Here is a 20,692-nt window from a genome sequence, read left to right as displayed (position 1 = left end):
TGTACATAGAGCCCTACAGTTACAACAAAGCTCTATAACTTCTTCCAAAAATGTTGTCATTACGACTAAGGTTTTTGACAACAGTGTTACATAGATTCTTGACAGCACAGATTCGGAACTCAAAAAAGCTCACGAAAAAAGCTTTACAACATTCTAAAACGTGTGCTTTTGTTTTTGACAACAAAAGTTGGTCCTTGACACCAGAGTTTCCATTCTATGCACTCCAAATTTAAAACATCTTAAAGAGAATGAGAGGGAATATAACTGACAAAAACCTCTGACATTAATGCATTTCTTTAAATTATATGACCTACAGAAAACTTTCTCTTTTGCATTTTCATGTACATTGACATTTGATACGAAATTTAGGATTTAAAAAAGATCAGTTTCCTCATTTTATGTTAAATAGGAAAATTTACTTATGAGATATGTATTTTTACAATACATAGAAAGAAAATATCCTTTAGGACTAAGAATAAGCACTTTCTGCTGACAGTTGACATTTGAACAGGTGTAAGTTTGACGCATGCGCTTTTCTTAACGTCAGACTGTTCAACAGAAAGGACAGTAATTAAAGCTTTTATAAAAGCTTAAAACACAGAGCTTTTATCAAAATAAAGCTTTTCGCTTGACAAGGCCTGCGCTTTAATAACTCCACCACAATCCAAAACGGAAAGAGACAAACTGACTTCTAATTACAATCAGGTAAAAGATGTCAACTCTATTAACAACTAAATACATTCCAAAACTTCGCACATATCGTCTCCCCCCACACAGAGAAGTCGATTTTTCGCATTAGAGTTACAATTATAAAATAAAAACTAACGAAAAGAAAAGTATTACAATTTCAAGAAAATATTTGGCAAAGATAATAAATAAAAAACAACGGCTAAAGCAAGTGTTAAAGGTGTAAAAAAGCAATAATAAAATAAAACAAATACCAGCAAAATGAGTTAAGAAATTTAGAAAGTTAAAAAAAGGAAAAAAAAAGGAAATCAGATGAAGAAAAAACAATAGGTACATAGCGGAATAATACATTAGAGAGAGGTGAAGAGTGGGGTACCATACAGCGAAAGTAACTCTCGTCGTTTATTTAAAACTCCCCCACTCCAAACAACATCATTGCCACTATTATCTTCATCATCATCATCACCAACGACATCACTATTGCCAGCAGCGACGACAAAAACAACAACAACAGCAAATAACTAAAGTAAACGACAAAAATTTTATAGTCAATTAATCAAAAAAAAAAAATATATAGAGAAAAGGAAGAAAAGAAAAACTTAAAATTTTATTTTCATAAAATGATTCAACGAAATTTACGTCCTTAGTTTTTTAAGTTTTCGAGCCGTATAAGAGATAGAGAAAATCGCAATGCAACGTTTAACTCCCGCTGCAGAGACGGGTGTTTGGAAAACTCCAACAATCCTTTAGTCCTCTTAATCAAACGAAATCCATACCAAACCAACAAACAAACAACAAACTTACGAATACTCTACCTACCAATAACAACAACAAAAATATACACAATTACTTATTCGTTCGTACATACACAAAAGCAGTTTTTGCAAAGGAAGTCGTTTTCAATCCAAAGTTTTACTTTTGGATTAGAAACTAATGAAATCACCATCATCATTGATAACATCACAACTACTATTGTTGTTGTATCCAATGGCGTTAAGACGATACATCATCTGTTTAACACTGCTGACTTGGCTGTCACTTTTAACAAGTAAGTATATCACTCCAGATCATAAGCAGGAATGAAGTACTTACATATATATTTTTATGGTTTTCATCACTTTCCAACAGTTACCCAGTCAGTTCGAATAACAAACCTTAAGGTGCCTCATATCTACACACTGGAACGTCATACGGAACCAGAACCACTGGTGCTAGACTGTGAATATGAACTGGGGCCTCGAGAGAAAGGTTTTGTTCTTAAATGGCTGTTTAACAATCATTCCATATACCAATGGATACCCTCGGTCAAAGGATTTGCAATGGTAAGTGCGATTGTAATAAGATACAACTTTGTGAGAAATTGTTCGCTGGGAAAAATATTTATAATGGGACTATATGAATCTGATATTTTCTTTAAATATATGTCCGGATATTGTCTGAAGACCCCAGATATCTTTAAGATCATGCTTTCGAAATTTTGTTTTTTTTTTTTTTTTTCAATAAACTCAGCTCATTAATATCAAAGATATGATCAAAATTCCAAAAAATCCATTTTCTTTCCTTTTTTTTGGATAATTTCGAATGAGTATATCAAAAGAAAACTATTTCAGGGACCTATTATTCATGAAAAGGTCCAAAATATATAGATTTTAGTATTGCAATATATTTTTAACTTTTGTACATTTTTCAGGGTATTATGAAATCAAAAATAAACACCGAAATTTTCACTTTGGAAGGCAGTCCGGGTGTCATTTCAATACGTCGACCCGATTGGAATATGACCGGTGAATATACATGTTTCGTACAAACATTCGAATCGACTGATAAACGAAGTAGTCGTCTACAAATAATTGGTAAAAAATTTCGAATTTATGTTTAATTAAAAGTAGTTTTTCTTAATATTTTACTTCTTTTACAGTTCCTGAATCGGATTTTTTGCTTGAAACCAAAATGGATGGATCACGAGAGAATGTTGAAGTTATGTGTGCCGTTCAAAATGTATTTCCCCAGCCTGTGCTATCAGTTATGTAAGTAGAATAAGAATAACCTTTTTTATCGATTTAAACCATTTGAGGATTCCACTCGATTGATATAATCCAAAGATTTTGATAGAAGTTTTCTTAATGTTTTCGATTGTTCTGTAGAGTGTAGGGGTCCAAGAGTTTTTGAAATATTGGGCTGAGATCCACAAAAGTATATGTACTCTGGAACCTTTTTAGATTCAAAGACGATCTAGATAGGACCCAAAAGAGAAGAGGGCAGAAATTATGTATAAGTATTTCCTGTTGATAGGGGTTGCTTGGTATTGAAGATGGGCAACACTGATCCACAATGTAAGTTTAAATATTTCCCGTCAGGACCCTGTTACCTTCGTGAAACGCCCCTCCCCTTGGAGTTATTGCAGTACCTCCAATCTTTCGGGACTATTAACGGGTGGATTCATTTGAATCGCGGCCTGACCAGAAAACCTAATTTATCGGGTGACATTGTTTCGAGTTTTGTCTTGAGTCCGTTATTCTAAAGGTACCCTTAGGGGTTGCATGTTCTGGTTCGTCGGAAAATAATGTTGGTTTAAAGATTGACGCAGGTGTAATTATTCACCTAGAAGGATGAATGTGGGGCCAAATTTTGGAAATGAATTGTTGTTAAATGAATGGGACACAGAATGAATTAGGGAGCTCACCCTACCAATATTCCTGACTGAATGTGTCTGATGTTATTTTGTCAATGAATATGTCAGACAAAAGAGTTGTGTTATGGGTTGAATGGTGTGGGATGTAGGGTATACCAGACTTACCCCAGTATTTTCTCTGTGAATAAAGAGCGAGGTCTTGGGTTATTGATGCTCTGATATACCAAACACGTCTCTAGTAAACCATAGTATAGAATAACAAATGATCAATTTATCAAGACATAAGTCCATATTTAGAAACAGCATCTCTTAGAATATTCCCGACATATTGCCTTAGAATTCGAAATATTAAAAAATTCACCTTATTTTCATCAAACCAAGATCAACTAACTTTTATAAATTTATTTTCATCAAACCAAGATCAACTAACTTTTATAAATTTATTTTCATAATTAGCAGATTTGATACAAAAATTTTGGATTCGGTATTAACACAAATGGATCAGAATGCCAGTGGCCTATATAGTATGACAGTTCGAACGCGTATACCTAGAGATAAATTGGAATCACCCACACCGATAACATGTGCATTTTACCTACTTGGTACTAATTATACTAAAAGACGGGAAACTATTTTCTATGGTAAGTAGAGGTAAGGCCTGAAAAACTTTACTCAGAATAGAAATTTTTTTGCTCCAGATAAAAAAAAATAAGTCAAAATTCAAAATCTTTTAAACCTTTTAAATCCCTTATTAAAACCCAAACTAACTTATCGTTTCAGATAAAGCAACAAATATACAACGTAAATGGACAACTGTCGCTGTAGTAATGTCGATCGCATCTTTAGCTTTAAGCAGTTAGTTTGGATAATTATAGTAATAATATATATTATTAAAAAAAAAGTATATTTGTGTTCGTATAGGATATTTCTATTTAGAATTTTAAATGAAAAAAAAGAAACAAAACAAAAAAAAAACAGAAAACGTAAAATAAATTTTGCGGTATTTTTAACGAAAGTGCTTATTTTGTAAATGCATGTAAATGTAAGAAAATAAAAAAACCAAAAACTATACTAAAACAAAAAACCAAATGAAATTAAAAAAAAACTCCTATAAAAAAAGAAGAAGCATTTTATCTAGTGTAAAAGACGATTATTATTTTATTTTATTTTGGGGGGTTAAATAACCTCAGGTTGCTAAACAACAACCTTTCAAACACCCCCTACAAACATACAAATTAAATTCCTTTATATTCCTTTTTCCGTATCTCTATCATCATCATCACCATCGTCTTCTTCACTTGTAAGGTTTCGTTATTTATTATTTAAAAGGCCAAATACTTGTGCTCATTCGTTTCCCTTAACTTGGGGAGTTTTTCTTGGCTTATAATGAGTTTGTTACATTTTTTTTTCTTTTTAAATATGTTTTCTTGCTTTTTTTGTTTAATTTAAATTGTGTAATTAGAACCTTTTGTAACCTTTACATTATTTCTTCGATAGTTAGTGAAAAGGAACCAGGAAAGTAAGAAAGGGGTGGCAAAAGTATCGTTATTTTAAATTGACTTTTGTTATTTAATTGAGATAAAGCCAAAGTAATTATTTAAATGTTTGCAAATAGGAAATAGAGCTGGAAAACAACAATTTATGAAATGTTTTTTAACAGGGCTTTACAAAGTATTTGGGTATTATTTTAATTGTGTTGAAAATGAAATTTAGAAAATGTTACACTCATTAAACAAAAAATAAGCTTTTACAATTTTTGAAATATTGGCACCTAGAATATGTCCTTTTAATTAACGTTTGCATTTTATGAAGAGGCAGTCAGATGGTTGAAAGAAATATACTATCAATGAAACCATAACGAGATTGCTTTTGATTCAGACTGTCACAATAATATTTAACAAATAATGAAAACCTAGGTTCCCAAATGGCTAGCCTATAGACCAGACTATACACTAGACTATAGACTAGACTATAGACTAGACTATAGACTAGACTATAGACTAGACTATAGACTAGACTATAGACTAGACTATAGACTAGACTATAGACTAGACTATAGACTAGACTATAGACTAGACTATAGACTAGACTATAGACTAGACTATAGACTAGAATATAGACTAGACTGTAGACTAGACTAACTAGACTATAGACTAGACTAGACTATAGACTAGACTATAGACTAGACTATAGACTACACTATAGACTAGGCTATATACTAGACTATAGACTAGGCTATAGACTAGACTATAGACTAGACTAAAGACTAGGCTAAAGACTAGACTATAGACTATACTATAGACTAGACTATAGACTAGACTATAGACTAGACTATAGACTAGACTATAGACTAGACTATAGACTAGACTATAGACTAGACTATAGACTAGACTATAGACTAGACTATAGACTAGACTGTAGACTAGACTATAGACTAGACTGTAGACTAGACTATAGACTAGACTATAGACTAGACTATAGACTAGACTATAGACTAGACTATAGACTAGACTATAGACTAGACTATAGACTAGACTATAGACTAGACTATAGACTAGACTATAGACTAGACTATAGACTAGACTATAGACTAGACTATAGACTAGACTATAGACTAGACTATAGACTAGACTATAGACTAGACTATAGACTAGACTATAGACTAGACTATAGACTAGACTATAGACTAGACTATAGACTAGACTATAGACTAGACTATAGACTAGACTATAGACTAGACTATAGACTAGACTATAGACTAGACTATAGACTAGACTATAGACTAGACTATAGACTAGACTATAACTAGACTAACTACTATAGACTAGACTATAACTAACTAACTAACTAACTAACTAACTAACTAACTACTACTAACTAACTAACTACTAACTAACTAACTAACTAACTAACTAACTAACTAACTAACTAACTAACTAATACTAACTAACTAACTAACTAACATAACTAAAACTAACTAACTAACTAACTAACTAACTAACTAACTAACTAACTAACTAACTAACTAACTAACTAACTAACTAACTAACTAACTAACTAACTAACTAACTAACTAACTACTAACTAACTAACTAACTAACATAACTAACTAACGAACTAACTAACTACTAACTAACTAACTAACTAACTAACTAACTAACTACTAACTACTAACTAACTAACTAACTAACTAACTAACTAACTAACTAACTAACTAACTAACTAACTAACTAACTAACTAACTAACTAACTAACTAACTAACTAACTAACTAACTAACTAACTAACTAACTAACTAACTAACTAACTAACTAACTAACTAACTAACTAACTAACTAACTAACTAACTAACTAACTAACTAACTAACTAACTAACTAACTAACTAACTAACTAACTAACTAACTAACTAACTAACTAACTGACTAACTAACTAACTACTACTACTAACTAACTAACTACCTAACTAACTAACTAACTAACTAACTAACTAACTAACTAACTAACTAACTAACTAACTAACTAACTAACTACTTACTAACTAACTAACTAACTAACTAACTAACTAACTAACTAACTAACTAACTAACTAACTAACTAACTAACTAACTGACTAACTAACTGACTAACTAACTAACTAACTAACTAACTAACTTACTAACTAACTAACCAACTAACTACGTTACTAACTAAAAAATAATTAAGATTTCTTTAAATTAAAAAATAAAATTTCCAAAGTTTTAAAAAAAATTAATTAATTTAAATTAAAGAAATATTGAAAGTTTTTGAAAATTTTCACGTAATAAAAAGTTAATTAATTTTTTTTAAATTTTTCAAAAACAATTTTGTCCAAAAATTAAAAAAAAGTTAAAAAAAAACTTATTGAAAGTTTTCTTAAAATGTTCACGTAATATATTTTTCCAAAAAATAAAAAAATAATATAATTAAGTTTTTTTTAGACCCCACCTTAAAAATATATTTTGTTTATATTTTGATTACAATCTTAAAAATTTTATATGCGAACTTTGACCTTAACAATAAAAAGTTCAAGTTGAGCGATTGCAGTAAAAAAAGTTATGATATTGAATTCAAATTCTCACAACAACTTAAATAGGAAAGAAATATTTTTAAATTTTTATTTATAACACCCCTGATTTAAACACCAACTATTAACCAGACTTTTAACAGTAACTCCTACTAATCTGGCAACCTTTAAACATTGTAATATACCGGATGTATGAAAATGTTAAAGTAAATACAACCCTGTTGCAACTGGAATACAATCAAACCACAATTTTCATTTGTAATTTTCCAAAGCATTTTTCGCCTATAAGTATGCAATGACAGCAGCAATAGTAGTAGCAAAAAGACAATTCACCATATAAGAAGAGTAGTAGCTCCAAGGTTTTTACAACAATCAGTGTTATAATTTTTTTCATTTTTGGTAGTAGTTGAATTCTGTGTGATTGTTAAGACCAGAGTGATTAAGTAACCAACCAACAAACTAACTAACTAACCAACCTACTAAACTAAAGCAATAAATCAAAATATTTAGTGCAAATTTTCTTCTTTTTTTGTTGTTTTGAGTGTGATTTAAACAAGAGAATAAAATTAACAAAACAAATTTTATTAAAATCATAATGTAAAATACCAAAGAAAAAAGTAAAATTCAAACCGAAAGCAAAGAAAAAAAATATAGAAAATAAAGAAAACTACCGTTTAGTTGATAAATCAATCATCGTGTACACTATATATGACAAATAATACTCAGCTTATAAACAATCTAATTAATTATTAATTAAATAATTACATATTTTAAAAAACAATTAGGTTTTTTATTTAAATTTCTAAAACTAAGTGAAACAAAGTCAAAGAACTAAAGAACGGCTACAGAAAATGGCTTCAGGTGATGGTATTAGCACTATAGATCCGGATGTTTCCTCTACATCTAATACAAAAGTTACCGAAGGTAAATTTTAGTTTAAAAAAAAAATTATAATTTCTTAAAATTTTAAAGGGGTGTTTGAAATAGTTAAAATTTTTTCCATTTTCATTGTACATTTCTTATTACAAAGTCAGAAAAATCAATGAATTTGTTCAACTGACAACGTCTTCTTATTGGAAAGTTAAGTTAAGAGATTGGTGTGACAGTATTTTTTTAAAAGAGAGCAACGGTATGCTCTTTTCGTTAATAATCCTCCCTTAGTGGTTTTTTGCAATTGTTTATGTTTTTCTTGGAATTGTTGATATGTTTTTTTTTTTTTTTTTGTGTAATTTAAAATTTGACAGTTGTGGGTTTTTGTGGTGAAACTTATTTAGTTTAGTAAAGTATTAACTTTTTAAAATAATTCAGCATAAAACTAATTAGACATGTTGACATTCCACCGATAAATTTGTATAAGCCAGATTTCTAACATTTAGCGACTTAACATACATCGTAGTTCGCCAATATTTTACATTCAACTTTGTCTCCAAAGCTTGTTTAGCATTTCGACTTAAAGGTCTTGAGCAACTCCTCGTCGATTTCGTAAAGTTTTAATCCCTGCATATCCGAAAGGTAGTCGGTCTTCTAAATGTTAGCTGCACTTTATAGTGACCCCGTTAACAGTACCGACTACCAAACCGGGTTAGTTTGGTTAGTCGTAGTCATGGTAGCTTCAGTAGCATTTACCACTGTGGCCTCCTTCTGTATACGTAGCACCACGGACCAAGGATATAGGGCCACCGTTTCCTTTGAAATTTCCATAAATGGGAAGAGTTCAGTAGTTTATAACTCTGCTTAAGATCATATGAAATACGTTTATTTAATCCGACGCAGTTCAATGAGTTAAACATGTCAGGATTCCTATTATACCAAAAGTCACGTCAGTGTACCCAGATTTGTAGTAGGTCAAAGGTCACGGCAGTATACCCAGAAAATGATGAGTTTGGGTTAAAGTTAGCCGTTTTTATGAGTAGAACCTTGACGCCTACTGAGGGTTTCTCAGTTAGATATTTCTTAAACTTTTAAGTAGTCCTGCCTCCCACAATACCCAAGGCTATTTACCCATCTATGGTTAATGCGGGACTTAGCAGACTTTACACTGATGGTGCTCTACAAGTGCCTTTGATCTCGCAGCTAAAAAATTTCATCCTCACCTTGAGTTTAGATCCCCTCATAAGTAATATTTGTAAGTCGAACAGATATTCAGAACATTCGCCCGGGGTTTAATCCAGAAGTTAAACTTATTTAAAGGTTTACTAAACGAGTCAATTTCGCCGAATAAAAGTTCGACACCCTCTGTAAATTTCATTAGATAATCATGAAGCAATTTCTCCTCCCACAATACTCACAAAACATCTATTGATCTTGGTTTAATATATAACTGATCAAACTTTAAGTCGACAGGTCCCCGACTAGCTAAACAGCCTTCATCTTGTGTTCGGAACCCCTAATAGGCAAAATTTCTTATTTGTAATTCGGGTATTTTTAGGTCTTTAAGATCAAAGTAATTTATATAGAAAAGTCAACGAATTTGTAACACAATTAACTCAATCAGACCTTCCATGGATGTTGGTTTCCACACTATCTAATAGGTTCTCAAAAGGGCAATTTTATTTCCATATTTTTTATTTCTGAAAATATTATTTCTTTACGTTGAAACCATTATAGTCATCGTTTAGAGCAGGTCCATTTAACGTCCCAGGATTTATGACACTTTTTAATGATTACATTATTTCCATAACCAAACTAACACCTATTTTAATTTAATTTTCAGATGCTTTGGACTTATCTATATCCGATGTAAGTTAAAGATATTCAAACTATTTAAAGAAACATTAAATTAATTAATCGTTTCATTCTAGTCCCAAAGCAAGCAGCGCAGTAAAACCGATAAGGAAAGAAAAATCGGTCATAGGCGTGTGGGAGAAGGTGGTGAGATTACGTATAAGAAAATACAAACATCACAGATTATGGGTTCTATACAATTGGGTATACAGCATACGGTAAATTGATTACAATATTACCAGATATTATAGGTATATTAAAAGCCTTTTTTATCTAATTACAGGTTGGTAGTTTAGCATCAAAACCAAAACGTGATTTACTTATGATGGACTTTTGGGAAATTGAAAGTATAACCTTTCCTCCTGAAGGTTCTAGCCTTACGCCTGCCCACCATTATAGTGAATTCAGATATAAAATATATGCGCCTATTGCATTTCGTTATTTTAGAGACTTGTTTGGCATACAGCCGGACGATTTTATGGTAAATATTAACAACAACAGCAAATTAAGACCTTTACTCAGTCTATTTATTAATAAAATTGTTTCAGATGTCGATGTGTTCATCACCTTTAAGAGAACTATCGAATCCGGGTGCTTCCGGTTCTATATTTTATCTAACACATGATGATGAGTTCATAATTAAAACAGTTCAGCACAAGGAGGGTGAATTTTTGCAGAAACTATTACCAGGGTGAGTGGTTTTTAAAGAAATGTTTGACCCTTTAGAATTATCATGTTTTATTTTTAGTTATTATATGAATTTAAATCAAAATCCTCGTACCCTCTTGCCGAAATTCTTCGGTTTATATTGTTTGCAAACGAGTAATGCCAAAAATATTCGTTTGGTTGTTATGAACAATTTGCTGCCTTCATATGTTAAGATGCATCTGAAATATGATCTCAAAGGTTCCACTTTTAAGCGTAAAGCAAACAAGGCTGAACGATCCAAAAAATCACCCACATTTAAGGACTTGGATTTTATGGAACATCATCCAAATGGCTTACTCCTGGAAGCTGAAACATATTCGGCTTTAATCAAGACCATACAAAGAGATTGCACGGTTTTGGAGTCATTTAAAATTATGGATTATTCACTGCTAGTGGGTGTACATAATTTGGATTTGGCTTCGAAGGAGAAGCAAAAAACCCGTAAGCCACGTAAGGCTTCGCAGTCGGATTATTCAGACACCGAAGAGGCGGCCAGAGCAAATGATCCTCAATACGATAATCAGGATGAAGAAACACAAAGCAATATAAATCGCAATAGGTATTACTAAATGGTTAATGGTGGTGTATTTGTTATTCATAATATTCTTTATTCTCCAACAGTTTGGCCTATAGGTCCAATCGCCAACGTTTGGTGGCTCATTCTACGGCCATGGAAAGTATACAGGCGGAAAGTGAACCCATCGATGATGAAGAGGACATGCCGTAAGTCACATATACATATTATTTATAATATAATTTATAATATTTGCTTCCTTAGTCCTGGAGGTATACCTGCACGCAGTGAAAAAGGTGAAAGACTCTTACTTTTTATAGGTATTATCGATATTTTACAATCATATCGACTGAAGAAAAAATTAGAGCACACTTTTAAAAGTATTATACATGATGGGGTAATATAATCCAATACGTCCAACTTAAAACGTTTTAATTAATATTATATTCTTTTAGGATACGGTCTCGGTGTGTCGTCCTTCATTTTATGCTCAAAGATTTCAAAATTTTATGGCCAAAACTGTATTTCGTAAAATACCATCTCGTAAGTTTCACAAAACGTTTAAAGACATTGCACTGGTCAAAAGCTCTGCTAGGCAATTTGGAAAATATCATTCAATTTTGTTGTTGCTTATATATTTATGAACAAATATCTCTTAATTGAGCGATAAACTTCCAAATAGTCTGCAGGGTTTTTCACCTAATGTTAGTAAGTAAAGCGCAACGATCGCTAGTATATATTGTTTTTGAAGGCATCATGCTGCTACCAAACAATTCATGTTTTATACTTTTTTTTCGTTTTCATTCGTATGCACAGTGGATCTCCCCGAGATCAAAGGAAATCATAGAAAATTTCGTACTTTGGTATCCAGTTACATAGGTAAATGATGATAAAACAAAGAACAAAATGAAAAATAAAAGGAAGGAAGAGTAAACAAATAACAAATAATCTCAAATCAAAAACGTTTTCACAATCATCATCTCCATCGTGCTTAAATCGTTAGGCTTTAATTGGAACGAAGATTATGAAAACGATTACTCGCTATATAGATGAGTCTCAATAAGCAATCAGAACAAAATAAAAGTTCACTTTTAGTTCTCGCCTTTTTGGAGAATTAAAAGTATTTTAATTTAAACTAAATGAAATGAAATTTTTTAAATGTTTCAAATATCTACATTGTAAATATTAAAAATTAAACATACATTTTTTCATTTATACTCGTACATTTAAAAATATATATTTGTTTTTTCAATTATTTGCTTGCTTCTTTAGTTTGTTCTTGAAATCACTGAAATGGCCAGGTTTTGGATCAATCACCAATAACCAAAGCCTGTCTCTTTACAAAAAAAATCTCAAACCGTTTGCTACACACACACTAATATTGATTATATAAAAATAATTATTATAGCTCTGAAACATTCACCCTCGAAAAGAAAAAGTCTCTCGAAAGCAATACAACGTTCCATAGACAGTGAAAACGAGCAAAGAGGTAAACTATAGCAATAGTATACGTTTCACCGATTTTAAGTTTTCTTCTTCTTCTTTCCGTTTTAGAACATAGTCAAAGCCATGCCCACTCCACAGCGGTACATGCCAATAAAAAGTCACATGCTTCGAATAAAGCAATGAGTGCACATACAACTGGCGATGAAAGAAGTTCCGGGCATGCGGCCTCTTCAAGTTCGTCTGTATTGAAAACTATACAAGCTCCACCGGTAAAACAACGTTCGGCTGCTGCTTCTAGTAGTGGCTCAACACTTAAAGCCAAAGTTCCACCTCCAGTACCGCCAAGAGGATCACCACGTAAACGTGATAGTGATGCTTATCAACAACAGGAAGGCGGCTCTTCAAGAGCTCTCTCCACCACTCCAGGTATACACTTAAACGTAAACGTCAAAAGATTAGTGAACAAGTTTTCCAATCCCTCGCACAAAGACACCTTAACAGTACCACACGACTCACCACTGCCTCGTTTCGGGGAGCAACGTTCGCCCAGCAATGTGCGTGATTGGTTAGATTTACATGATCTGTTCGAGGGTGTTTCAGTTACAGAACCTCCTCCACCCCCACCACTACAACGAACTCAAACACCAATTCAGCCCCATATAGAAAATTTGAAAAAGATACGCAAAGATTCTGCCATATCTTATACGTCTAGTAAATATTCCGGAGCACCTCCTCTCCAAGTAGCTGCTATACAAAAACTAAAATTACAGCGTAAAGATTCGGTGATTTCTTCGGCTTCTAGCAATTATTCAGCAGCAAGATCTCGAATATCTCAATCACGCCCCTTAAATCATATTGATCTCTTTCAAAGACAAAACAGTGGCCTGGTGTCGCGACGTTCTTCGGCAGCCTCCATTGTTCATAACTTTCCACCTATACCTTCCGAGCACAGCGAACGTAGTAGTATTATACCGAATATAACTAACAGTAAGCTTCGTGAAACCCGTGCTAATAAACGACGTGAAAAGCGCATGCAATATCTTCGTTATGCTGACATGGCTTTGGCCGATGATAATGACGAAGCATACGAAGATAATTTGATACAATCTATGCATGCCTTTGTTGAAGTAAAACACGAACTGGAGAATAACAAACGACCGCGTAAGCAACGTGTCGTTGTAGTTCAAGAAGAATCAGAACCTGAAGAATTAAATGTAAAGAAAAAGAATCGTAAAGCAATTTCCTCTAATAGTGGTGATGTTGTTAAAAATCCAAACAAAGTTCGCTCTACAACGAATAAACCAGAACCCAAAAAGAGATCCAAGAATGTACCTTCAACTATATCCGAAGGCTTAGCATCTAGTTACTCCCTTAATCCTCTTACCCCTAGTAGACGTAGTAGCGTGTTTGAATTTGAATTTTAGTTAAAATGCTTTTATTATTTATTACACGCCACAACACAACACACTCCGCCATACACAACATATACTACATATTTTCTTGTTTAACCATTTGTCGATCATTTTTTATATACATATTCGTAAACGATTCGTTTAAACATTTTTGTTGTTTAATACTTATTATTATTATATATTGTTGTTGTACTCGTACACGTTCGTATATAGAAAGGACCTCTTAACAAATTAATTTCATGTATTTTCTCATTGTATTATCGCTAGGCACAACGCCATCTTGCAGTTCGACACCACCCCCTGCCTTTGATGACATTTCCGAGGACAATAGTTATAATAAACATAGTTCCTCAACGATTTCAAGGCGATCTCATCAACAGCAACATCACCATCATCATCAGCATCACCACCACCACCAAAAGTCGCATCAACAACACGAAACATCAACTTCGTCTTCGTCGTATCATGATCGTAAAATGAATGTGGGTCCTGCCTATCGCAGTTCATCGTCTTCGCAAAAAGATGATATGGTCAGGTGAGTTAATATGTACGTCTGTTAGTGTATTAGTTTAGTTTCGCTGTTATTAAGTGTTTTTGTAAAAGAAAGTGGTTTAACGAATGTGTCGACATAAGGACGATCCATGTAAAATCGTTTCCGAAATTTGAATTGAATTACATTAATCTTCATGTTATAAAAATATGTGTTGTTGTTGTATAAGAGGAAGTTCGTACACTTCCTCGTTATGTGCAAGATCTGTTGGATTGATCTTCGTAATCGGCAGCATTCATCGACTTCATGGAGCTGCCATCAATATCGAGATCATAGGATACCTTATGAATGTCGTACTTGTAGATCGCCTACCACCTATAGTAGACACTATAGAACACCTTCTACGGAAAACTGGACTAATTATTGGACAGCTGAGATCGGGATGCAGCAGCAGACTGAATGAATACTGATCACGCATAGATCCTGTCACCCCCAGCCTGTGGACAGGGTCCCTATGATACACACTATATATTCGACTTCTCCGCCAACCCTACCTTCCTTTTTCCAAGGGATGCATTGGTTATTTTCAACCCGTTTACAGCTGGGACCCTTACGCAGTAGTAACAACTAGACAAACTCACTTCACTCTAAAGTTTCTCCACTTTCTTTTGCAAACCCAATACAACAGCGTAATATCAGTAAGAATGTATAATTCAAATTTAATTGCACACGGTTTGCTACATCAAAAAGGCACTTAACACAAAATATAATCTAGGTCACATGGCAGGAATCAGTGAAAAATGAAAGAATCTATAAACGCTCATAAACTCATCCGGTAGTTGAATTGATTTTATTTATATTTATGTGATTTTAGTGTTTCCGAAATACATTTAGACACCTATTTAGCCGTAGATACATCATCGAGTAGTCACTATGGTTCGAGGGGCGGCTTAGCCTGGACACCACCAGCGTCTGGTGAAGGTTCAACACCCACCTGGACCGAGGGTACACCAAGTTTTACCGATTCCAGTTCGAGTGGCGATTTTGGTAAGCAACGACGAAAGTACCTTAAAAACACTTTCAACTCAAAACTAAAACACTACAGTCCCCCAAAGAAAAACACAAGCGATTAATCAATTTTGATGTTTAGACAATAATTCATTAATTTCAGAACATTTCTCTCCAATAAATTCATCGAAAATGGATCGTTATAAGCCAACTGTTGAAGATGCCATAAACTCTCTCTCAGCGGAAATAGTTAATGATCGCCATTGAAATTTTTCAAATGTATTCAAGCAACAAATTGTTTAAACAATTTACAACTGAGTATTTATAGATTTTCGTTTTTCGCCATAGATAAATTAAATGAAGAAAATATTTGGAAAAAAAAAACTTAATTATTTGATAATGTTTCTTTTTTTTTTTTTTGGAATTGGTGTTTGTTCATAGTTAAATTAATCAAATAATAATCATTTGCTATAATAATAATTATATACAATATAAAAGTGATATCTTTGGAAAACTTTACATATGTATTTTCAAAAAGAAAACTCTTTGAAATATTTAAATCAATCATGTTAAATTAACATGATTAATACCAAAATCATACTTTCCATTAAACAATTAAATCACAATTCATGTACATACAACAATACTAAAATGAAGTTGAAATGAGAGATATTTAATTATTATACCTAGTATTTATGTAAATTTATTAAATATTTAAATTAAACTAAATTTGCAATTATGTTGGTTAATTTCTTTTAAAATTTTATCCCTAAAAAATATCTATATAATTAATAGGCAAGACGATTTTTTGTGACCCCTTTTACTCTTACAGTATACATCTGATCTGGGCAAAAAATATATCATTTTAAAGGTATTTGTTCACAGATGTGCACAATATATATATTAATGAGATCGGTTCAGAATTTTAGGAGCTATAAACGTTTAAAGTAGTTACTAATACATAGAAACAATAGTCACACGTACGTGTTCTTGAAATTAAAAACAAACAAAGCAAGAAACAAAACAAAAAAGTAAACAACACGGATTTTTGAAAAAAGAGAGGAGAGTGCAGAAACGTTTAACTTCTCTGTTGCTGTTTTCTTTTTGTATTTTGCATGATATTTTGATTTTGTTGTTTTTAATAAGATTTTTGTAATCAAATAAGTATGTAAACAGGCTCAGGCAATTCGAAAATAGGATTTTATTGTTTTATATTTTTGTGTAAAGTGCTAAATTGTGAATGAGATAATGATCAATTTTGTTATAACATCGTTACGATTGTTACCAAATCGAATATTTTTATAAGAAGTAGGACTTCAGTTTTATATTCAGAATTTTCGATTGAAGGTTTTTCGTTATTTAAACTTTTCAAAATAATTAAATTGAAGGACTTTCCTGAGGAAACAACGAACTGGGAATATAAAAACATGTGTAAATAATGCTTGGGGACACCTCAAGATATGCCAAAAAATGTACTGATATTGGTGTTTGACCTGGAAAAATATTGGTAGGACATCAGTACCGGAATTCAGTAATATCGTAAAGTAATGACAAATATCGGTTACATTAACGAATTTTCAATTCCCTAACTTTTTAACGACTGTAGAATATTTTAAAGACAAAGATCGGAAAACTATAAGAATGTCAAAAGTTATGTATTGAAATATTTTTAAATTATAAAATTATTAACGTGAACTTTTTACTGGTCGTTACACTGCCGATGCTTTTCGATTATGTTCAACGAAAAAAATCGGTGAAATAAAATACTGAATTGCGATACATAATTATTAGTTTTGATTGATTTGGAAGATTTAAATGATGGATTAACGAATTGATTCAATGTCAGTAAGTAATAAAAAAGCCTGTATAAAATATAAGTAAAGTTTAGTTCGTCATGCCGGTACATGATACACCGCAATAAATGGATAGGTATATCGCTTATATGCAGGTTTAGCACAGCGAGGATTTGCTGATATTCTCCTTTTTTGGGTTATTCTAACCAATTAGGAAATAGTAGTGTAAAGTGAAAACTGTAAATTGAATAGGTGATGGTTATATGCTATATAAAAATAGATAAAACTGCTAGATGAAACTGCTAAATATAAATCATGTCTTTTGGGATAAAGAGTGTTTAACCGTACTTAGCAATTTATCGTTTATTTAATAAATGTAGGTCTGCTGAAGTCTTTGTCGAATGTTATAAGGGAGAATTTATACAGCATATACTTGATGGAAGGACTACTAATTACATCCAAATAAAATTTATTTATAATTAGATAAGACATTATTTATTTTAAATATTTTTATTGTTTTGACAAATTATTTAGAACATTTCCACTCTGTATTTTGAACAGCTAACATATCTTTAATGGTGTGTACAGTAGAGTACTCCAGCATTGTGAACGTAGCGTAAATATGTAGGGGATAATAAGTCGATAGAAGAAATGTTCGTTATTTATTATTTTTAAAATAGTTGAAATACTTTTGTAAAACAAGTTTTATAACTAATTTTGGCAATTGAGGTTTTAAACTTCTGATGGGACTTTTACCAAAAACCCATCACATTTTCTAAAAGAAAACATTAATAATAGCAAATTATACACTTTGGTAATATCAATAAAGTAAATTTTTTACCGCAGATTTGAACTATAAAAAAAGGGTTTTATTTTAGCATATTTATGCATTTTTTCCAGCATAAGTTCTGGTCGAATTTCGACCGCTGGGCGAACTCTAGTCTGTATAATTAACTATACAATTTATTTTCTATTTTTGGTCTTGTCTATGAAATTTATTTAAATGTTGTTTACCATTTTAATTAATTCAAAATTGTATTTGTATAAATTATAATGATTAATAATATAATAAACAAGCCATATAATTACAGCATAATATATTTATACATTTAATTATGGGAATAAATAAACTTTTAAAGCAAAAGCATATATTATTAATTAATTAAATCTTGATGTTACAATAAATCCAGCTCCAATAATTAATTATTATTATATTATTAATATTAATCATAACAATTACATTTATTATAATAACAAATAACAAATTAAAACAAAATATGAAAGTTCTGTGTCAAATTTAAACAAAAAACAATTTCCTTTAATTTTGAAAAATAAATTAAATCACTTTTTTCCGTTGATATTAAATTGAAAATTTTGTTTTTGTAAGAATTTAAACAAAGAATGGACTGCACTCAAGACATTAAACTATATAGTTTTGATCTATGTATATATTCGAGTCTATATACTGATCTACAGCTAAGACTATAGACTGATCTGTAATCAAGCCAATAGTCTGATCTATATTGATGACAATAGACTGTTATCTGTATATACTAGACTATAGACTGATTTATACTCAAGATTATAGACCGATCTATAGTCAATACTGATTAAGTAGACTTATCTATAGTCAAGAATATAGACTGATCTATAGTCAAGACTATAGACTGACCTATAGTCAAGACTATAAAATGACCTATATTCAAGACTGTAGACTGACCTATAGTCAAGAGTTTAAACTGATCTATAGGTAGTATAGACTAGTCTATAGGAAAGACTACAGACTAATCTGTAGTCAAGACTTTAAACTGATCTATAGTCAAGACTATTGACTGATCTCTAGTAAAGACTATAGACTGATCTATAGTCAAGACTATATACTGATCTGAAGCGAAGACTATAGACTGAACTATAGTCAATACTATAGACTGATCTATAGTCAAGACTATAGACTGATCTATAGTCAATACAATAGACTGATCTATAGTCAAGACTATAGACTGATCTATAGTCAAGACTATAGACTGATCTATAGTCAAGACTATAGACTGATCTATAGTCAAGACTACAGACTGATCTATAGTCAAGACTACAGACTGATCTATAGTCAAGACTACAGACTGATCTATAGTCAAGACTACAGACTGATCTATAGTCAAGACTATTGAATGATTTCTAGTAAAGACTATAGACTGATCTATAGTCAAGACTTTAAACTGATCTATAGTCAAGACATTAAACTGATCTATAGTCAAGACTATTGGCTGATTTCTAGTAAAGATTATATATAGACTGATCAATAGTCAAGACTATAGACTGATCAATAGTCAAGACTATAGACTGATCAATAGTCAAGACTATAGACTGATCTATAGTCAAGACTATAGACTGATCTATAGTCAAGACTGTAGACTGATCTGTAGTCAAGACTATAGACTGATCTATTGTCAAGACTATAGACTAATCTATAGTCAAGACAACAGACTGATCTATAATCAAGACTATAGACTGATCTATAGTCAAGACTATAGACTGATCTATAGTCACGACTATAGACTGATCTATAGTCACGACTATAGACTGCTCTATAGTCAAGACTATGGACAGATCTATAGTCAATACTATGGACAGATCTATAGCCAAAATGAACTGATTTTTAGTAAAGCATATTGACTGATCTACATTCAAGACTATAGAATGATCTATAGTTAAGACTATTGACTGATCTATGGTCAAGACTTTAGACTGATCTATGGTCAAGACTATAGTCTGATTTATAGTCTGGACTAATGTCGGATCTGTAGTCAGATCCAGAATAAAAAATTTAAACTGGTTCATATAACAAAAACTAAAAACAAGAATGAATAAAAAACAGGATAAAGGATGTTTGCATTTTAAAGTTCCTATTAAAACATAGACCCGATAAGATCAGGGAACACAAAGCAGTACTAACCGATTTGGATCTTTCGTAAGACAACATAATGAAATAAGCGCCAAAAATGCGACTTTTGAGTTATAGAAAAGCGTCATATTTTGTGCATTAATGGTTAATAGATGTATAGTTTAAACTCGCTTTAAACTACAGAACTATTTTACAAAACTAGAGTTTAGAACATGTACTGCTTCGAATATGTAAGTGGAAATGCAAGAAGAGTCTTCTCTAAATAAAAATAAATCAAATGCTATAGAAATTTCAACATCGAAGGACCAAAGTATTTAAGTCAGATTCCTAGTTT

At 31.7% G+C, this 20,692-nt stretch overlaps 2 protein-coding genes across 11 annotated transcripts; both read left to right on the top strand.

Moving 5' to 3' along the window:
* Positions 1 to 757: 757 nt before the first annotated feature.
* Positions 758 to 4,395, top strand: LOC119616126. 3 transcript variants are annotated; one of them, XM_037972342.1, is made up of 6 exons: positions 758 to 1,735; positions 1,816 to 2,009; positions 2,378 to 2,540; positions 2,606 to 2,714; positions 3,776 to 3,970; positions 4,100 to 4,395. In XM_037972342.1, exons 1-5 carry the CDS (start codon positions 1,621 to 1,623, stop codon positions 3,966 to 3,968), a joined length of 774 nt encoding a protein of 257 aa, XP_037828270.1. In that variant the 5' UTR covers positions 758 to 1,620; the 3' UTR covers positions 3,969 to 3,970; positions 4,100 to 4,395. The 3 variants fall into 3 exon arrangements, with proteins under 3 accessions (XP_037828270.1, XP_037828269.1, XP_037828268.1); XM_037972341.1 differs by having other exon boundaries at positions 3,779 to 3,960; positions 4,100 to 4,274; XM_037972340.1 differs by having other exon boundaries at positions 3,776 to 3,960; positions 4,100 to 4,274.
* A 3,289-nt stretch (positions 4,396 to 7,684) lies between these two features.
* LOC119616139 (phosphatidylinositol 4-phosphate 5-kinase type-1 alpha) lies at positions 7,685 to 16,436 on the top strand. 8 transcript variants are annotated; one of them, XM_037972383.1, is made up of 15 exons: positions 7,685 to 8,285; positions 10,075 to 10,100; positions 10,163 to 10,303; positions 10,369 to 10,566; positions 10,634 to 10,776; positions 10,834 to 11,352; positions 11,415 to 11,516; positions 11,572 to 11,704; positions 11,763 to 11,850; positions 12,124 to 12,186; positions 12,716 to 12,796; positions 12,862 to 13,179; positions 14,433 to 14,700; positions 15,530 to 15,702; positions 15,827 to 16,436. In XM_037972383.1, exons 1-15 carry the CDS (start codon positions 8,213 to 8,215, stop codon positions 15,928 to 15,930), a joined length of 2,430 nt encoding a protein of 809 aa, XP_037828311.1. In that variant the 5' UTR covers positions 7,685 to 8,212; the 3' UTR covers positions 15,931 to 16,436. The 8 variants fall into 8 exon arrangements, with proteins under 8 accessions (XP_037828311.1, XP_037828310.1, XP_037828313.1 ...); XM_037972382.1 differs by having other exon boundaries at positions 15,806 to 16,436; XM_037972385.1 differs by lacking the exon at positions 15,827 to 16,436 and having other exon boundaries at positions 15,562 to 15,697.
* The last annotated feature ends 4,256 nt before the right edge of the window (positions 16,437 to 20,692 follow it).

The sequence above is a fragment of the Lucilia sericata genome, unplaced genomic scaffold, assembly GCF_015586225.1.
Source record: "Lucilia sericata isolate MDLA Ls3-8-SP2 unplaced genomic scaffold, ASM1558622v1 Contig000058F_arrow, whole genome shotgun sequence".
In the NCBI taxonomy this organism is placed as follows: Eukaryota; Metazoa; Arthropoda; class Insecta; order Diptera; family Calliphoridae; genus Lucilia; species Lucilia sericata.
Note: the sequence above shows the minus strand (reverse complement) of the source record. Positions and strands in the feature narration are given on the sequence as shown.

Bases quoted from the DNA above. Each gene is read 5' to 3' on its own strand.
- LOC119616126 (XM_037972340.1), top strand. From the start codon at position 1,621: ATGAAATCACCATCATCATTGATAACATCACAACTACTATTGTTGTTG. The intron at 2,541-2,605 runs GTAAAAAATTTC...CTTCTTTTACAG, and splicing joins TAGTCGTCTACAAATAATTG to TTCCTGAATCGGATTTTTTG. The intron at 2,715-3,775 runs GTAAGTAGAATA...TTTCATAATTAG, and splicing joins CAGCCTGTGCTATCAGTTAT to CAGATTTGATACAAAAATTT.
- LOC119616139 (XM_037972379.1), top strand. From the start codon at position 8,213: ATGGCTTCAGGTGATGGTATTAGCACTATAGATCCGGATGTTTCCTCT. The intron at 10,567-10,633 runs GTAAATATTAAC...AAATTGTTTCAG, and splicing joins TACAGCCGGACGATTTTATG to ATGTCGATGTGTTCATCACC. The intron at 11,353-11,414 runs GTATTACTAAAT...ATTCTCCAACAG, and splicing joins AGCAATATAAATCGCAATAG to TTTGGCCTATAGGTCCAATC.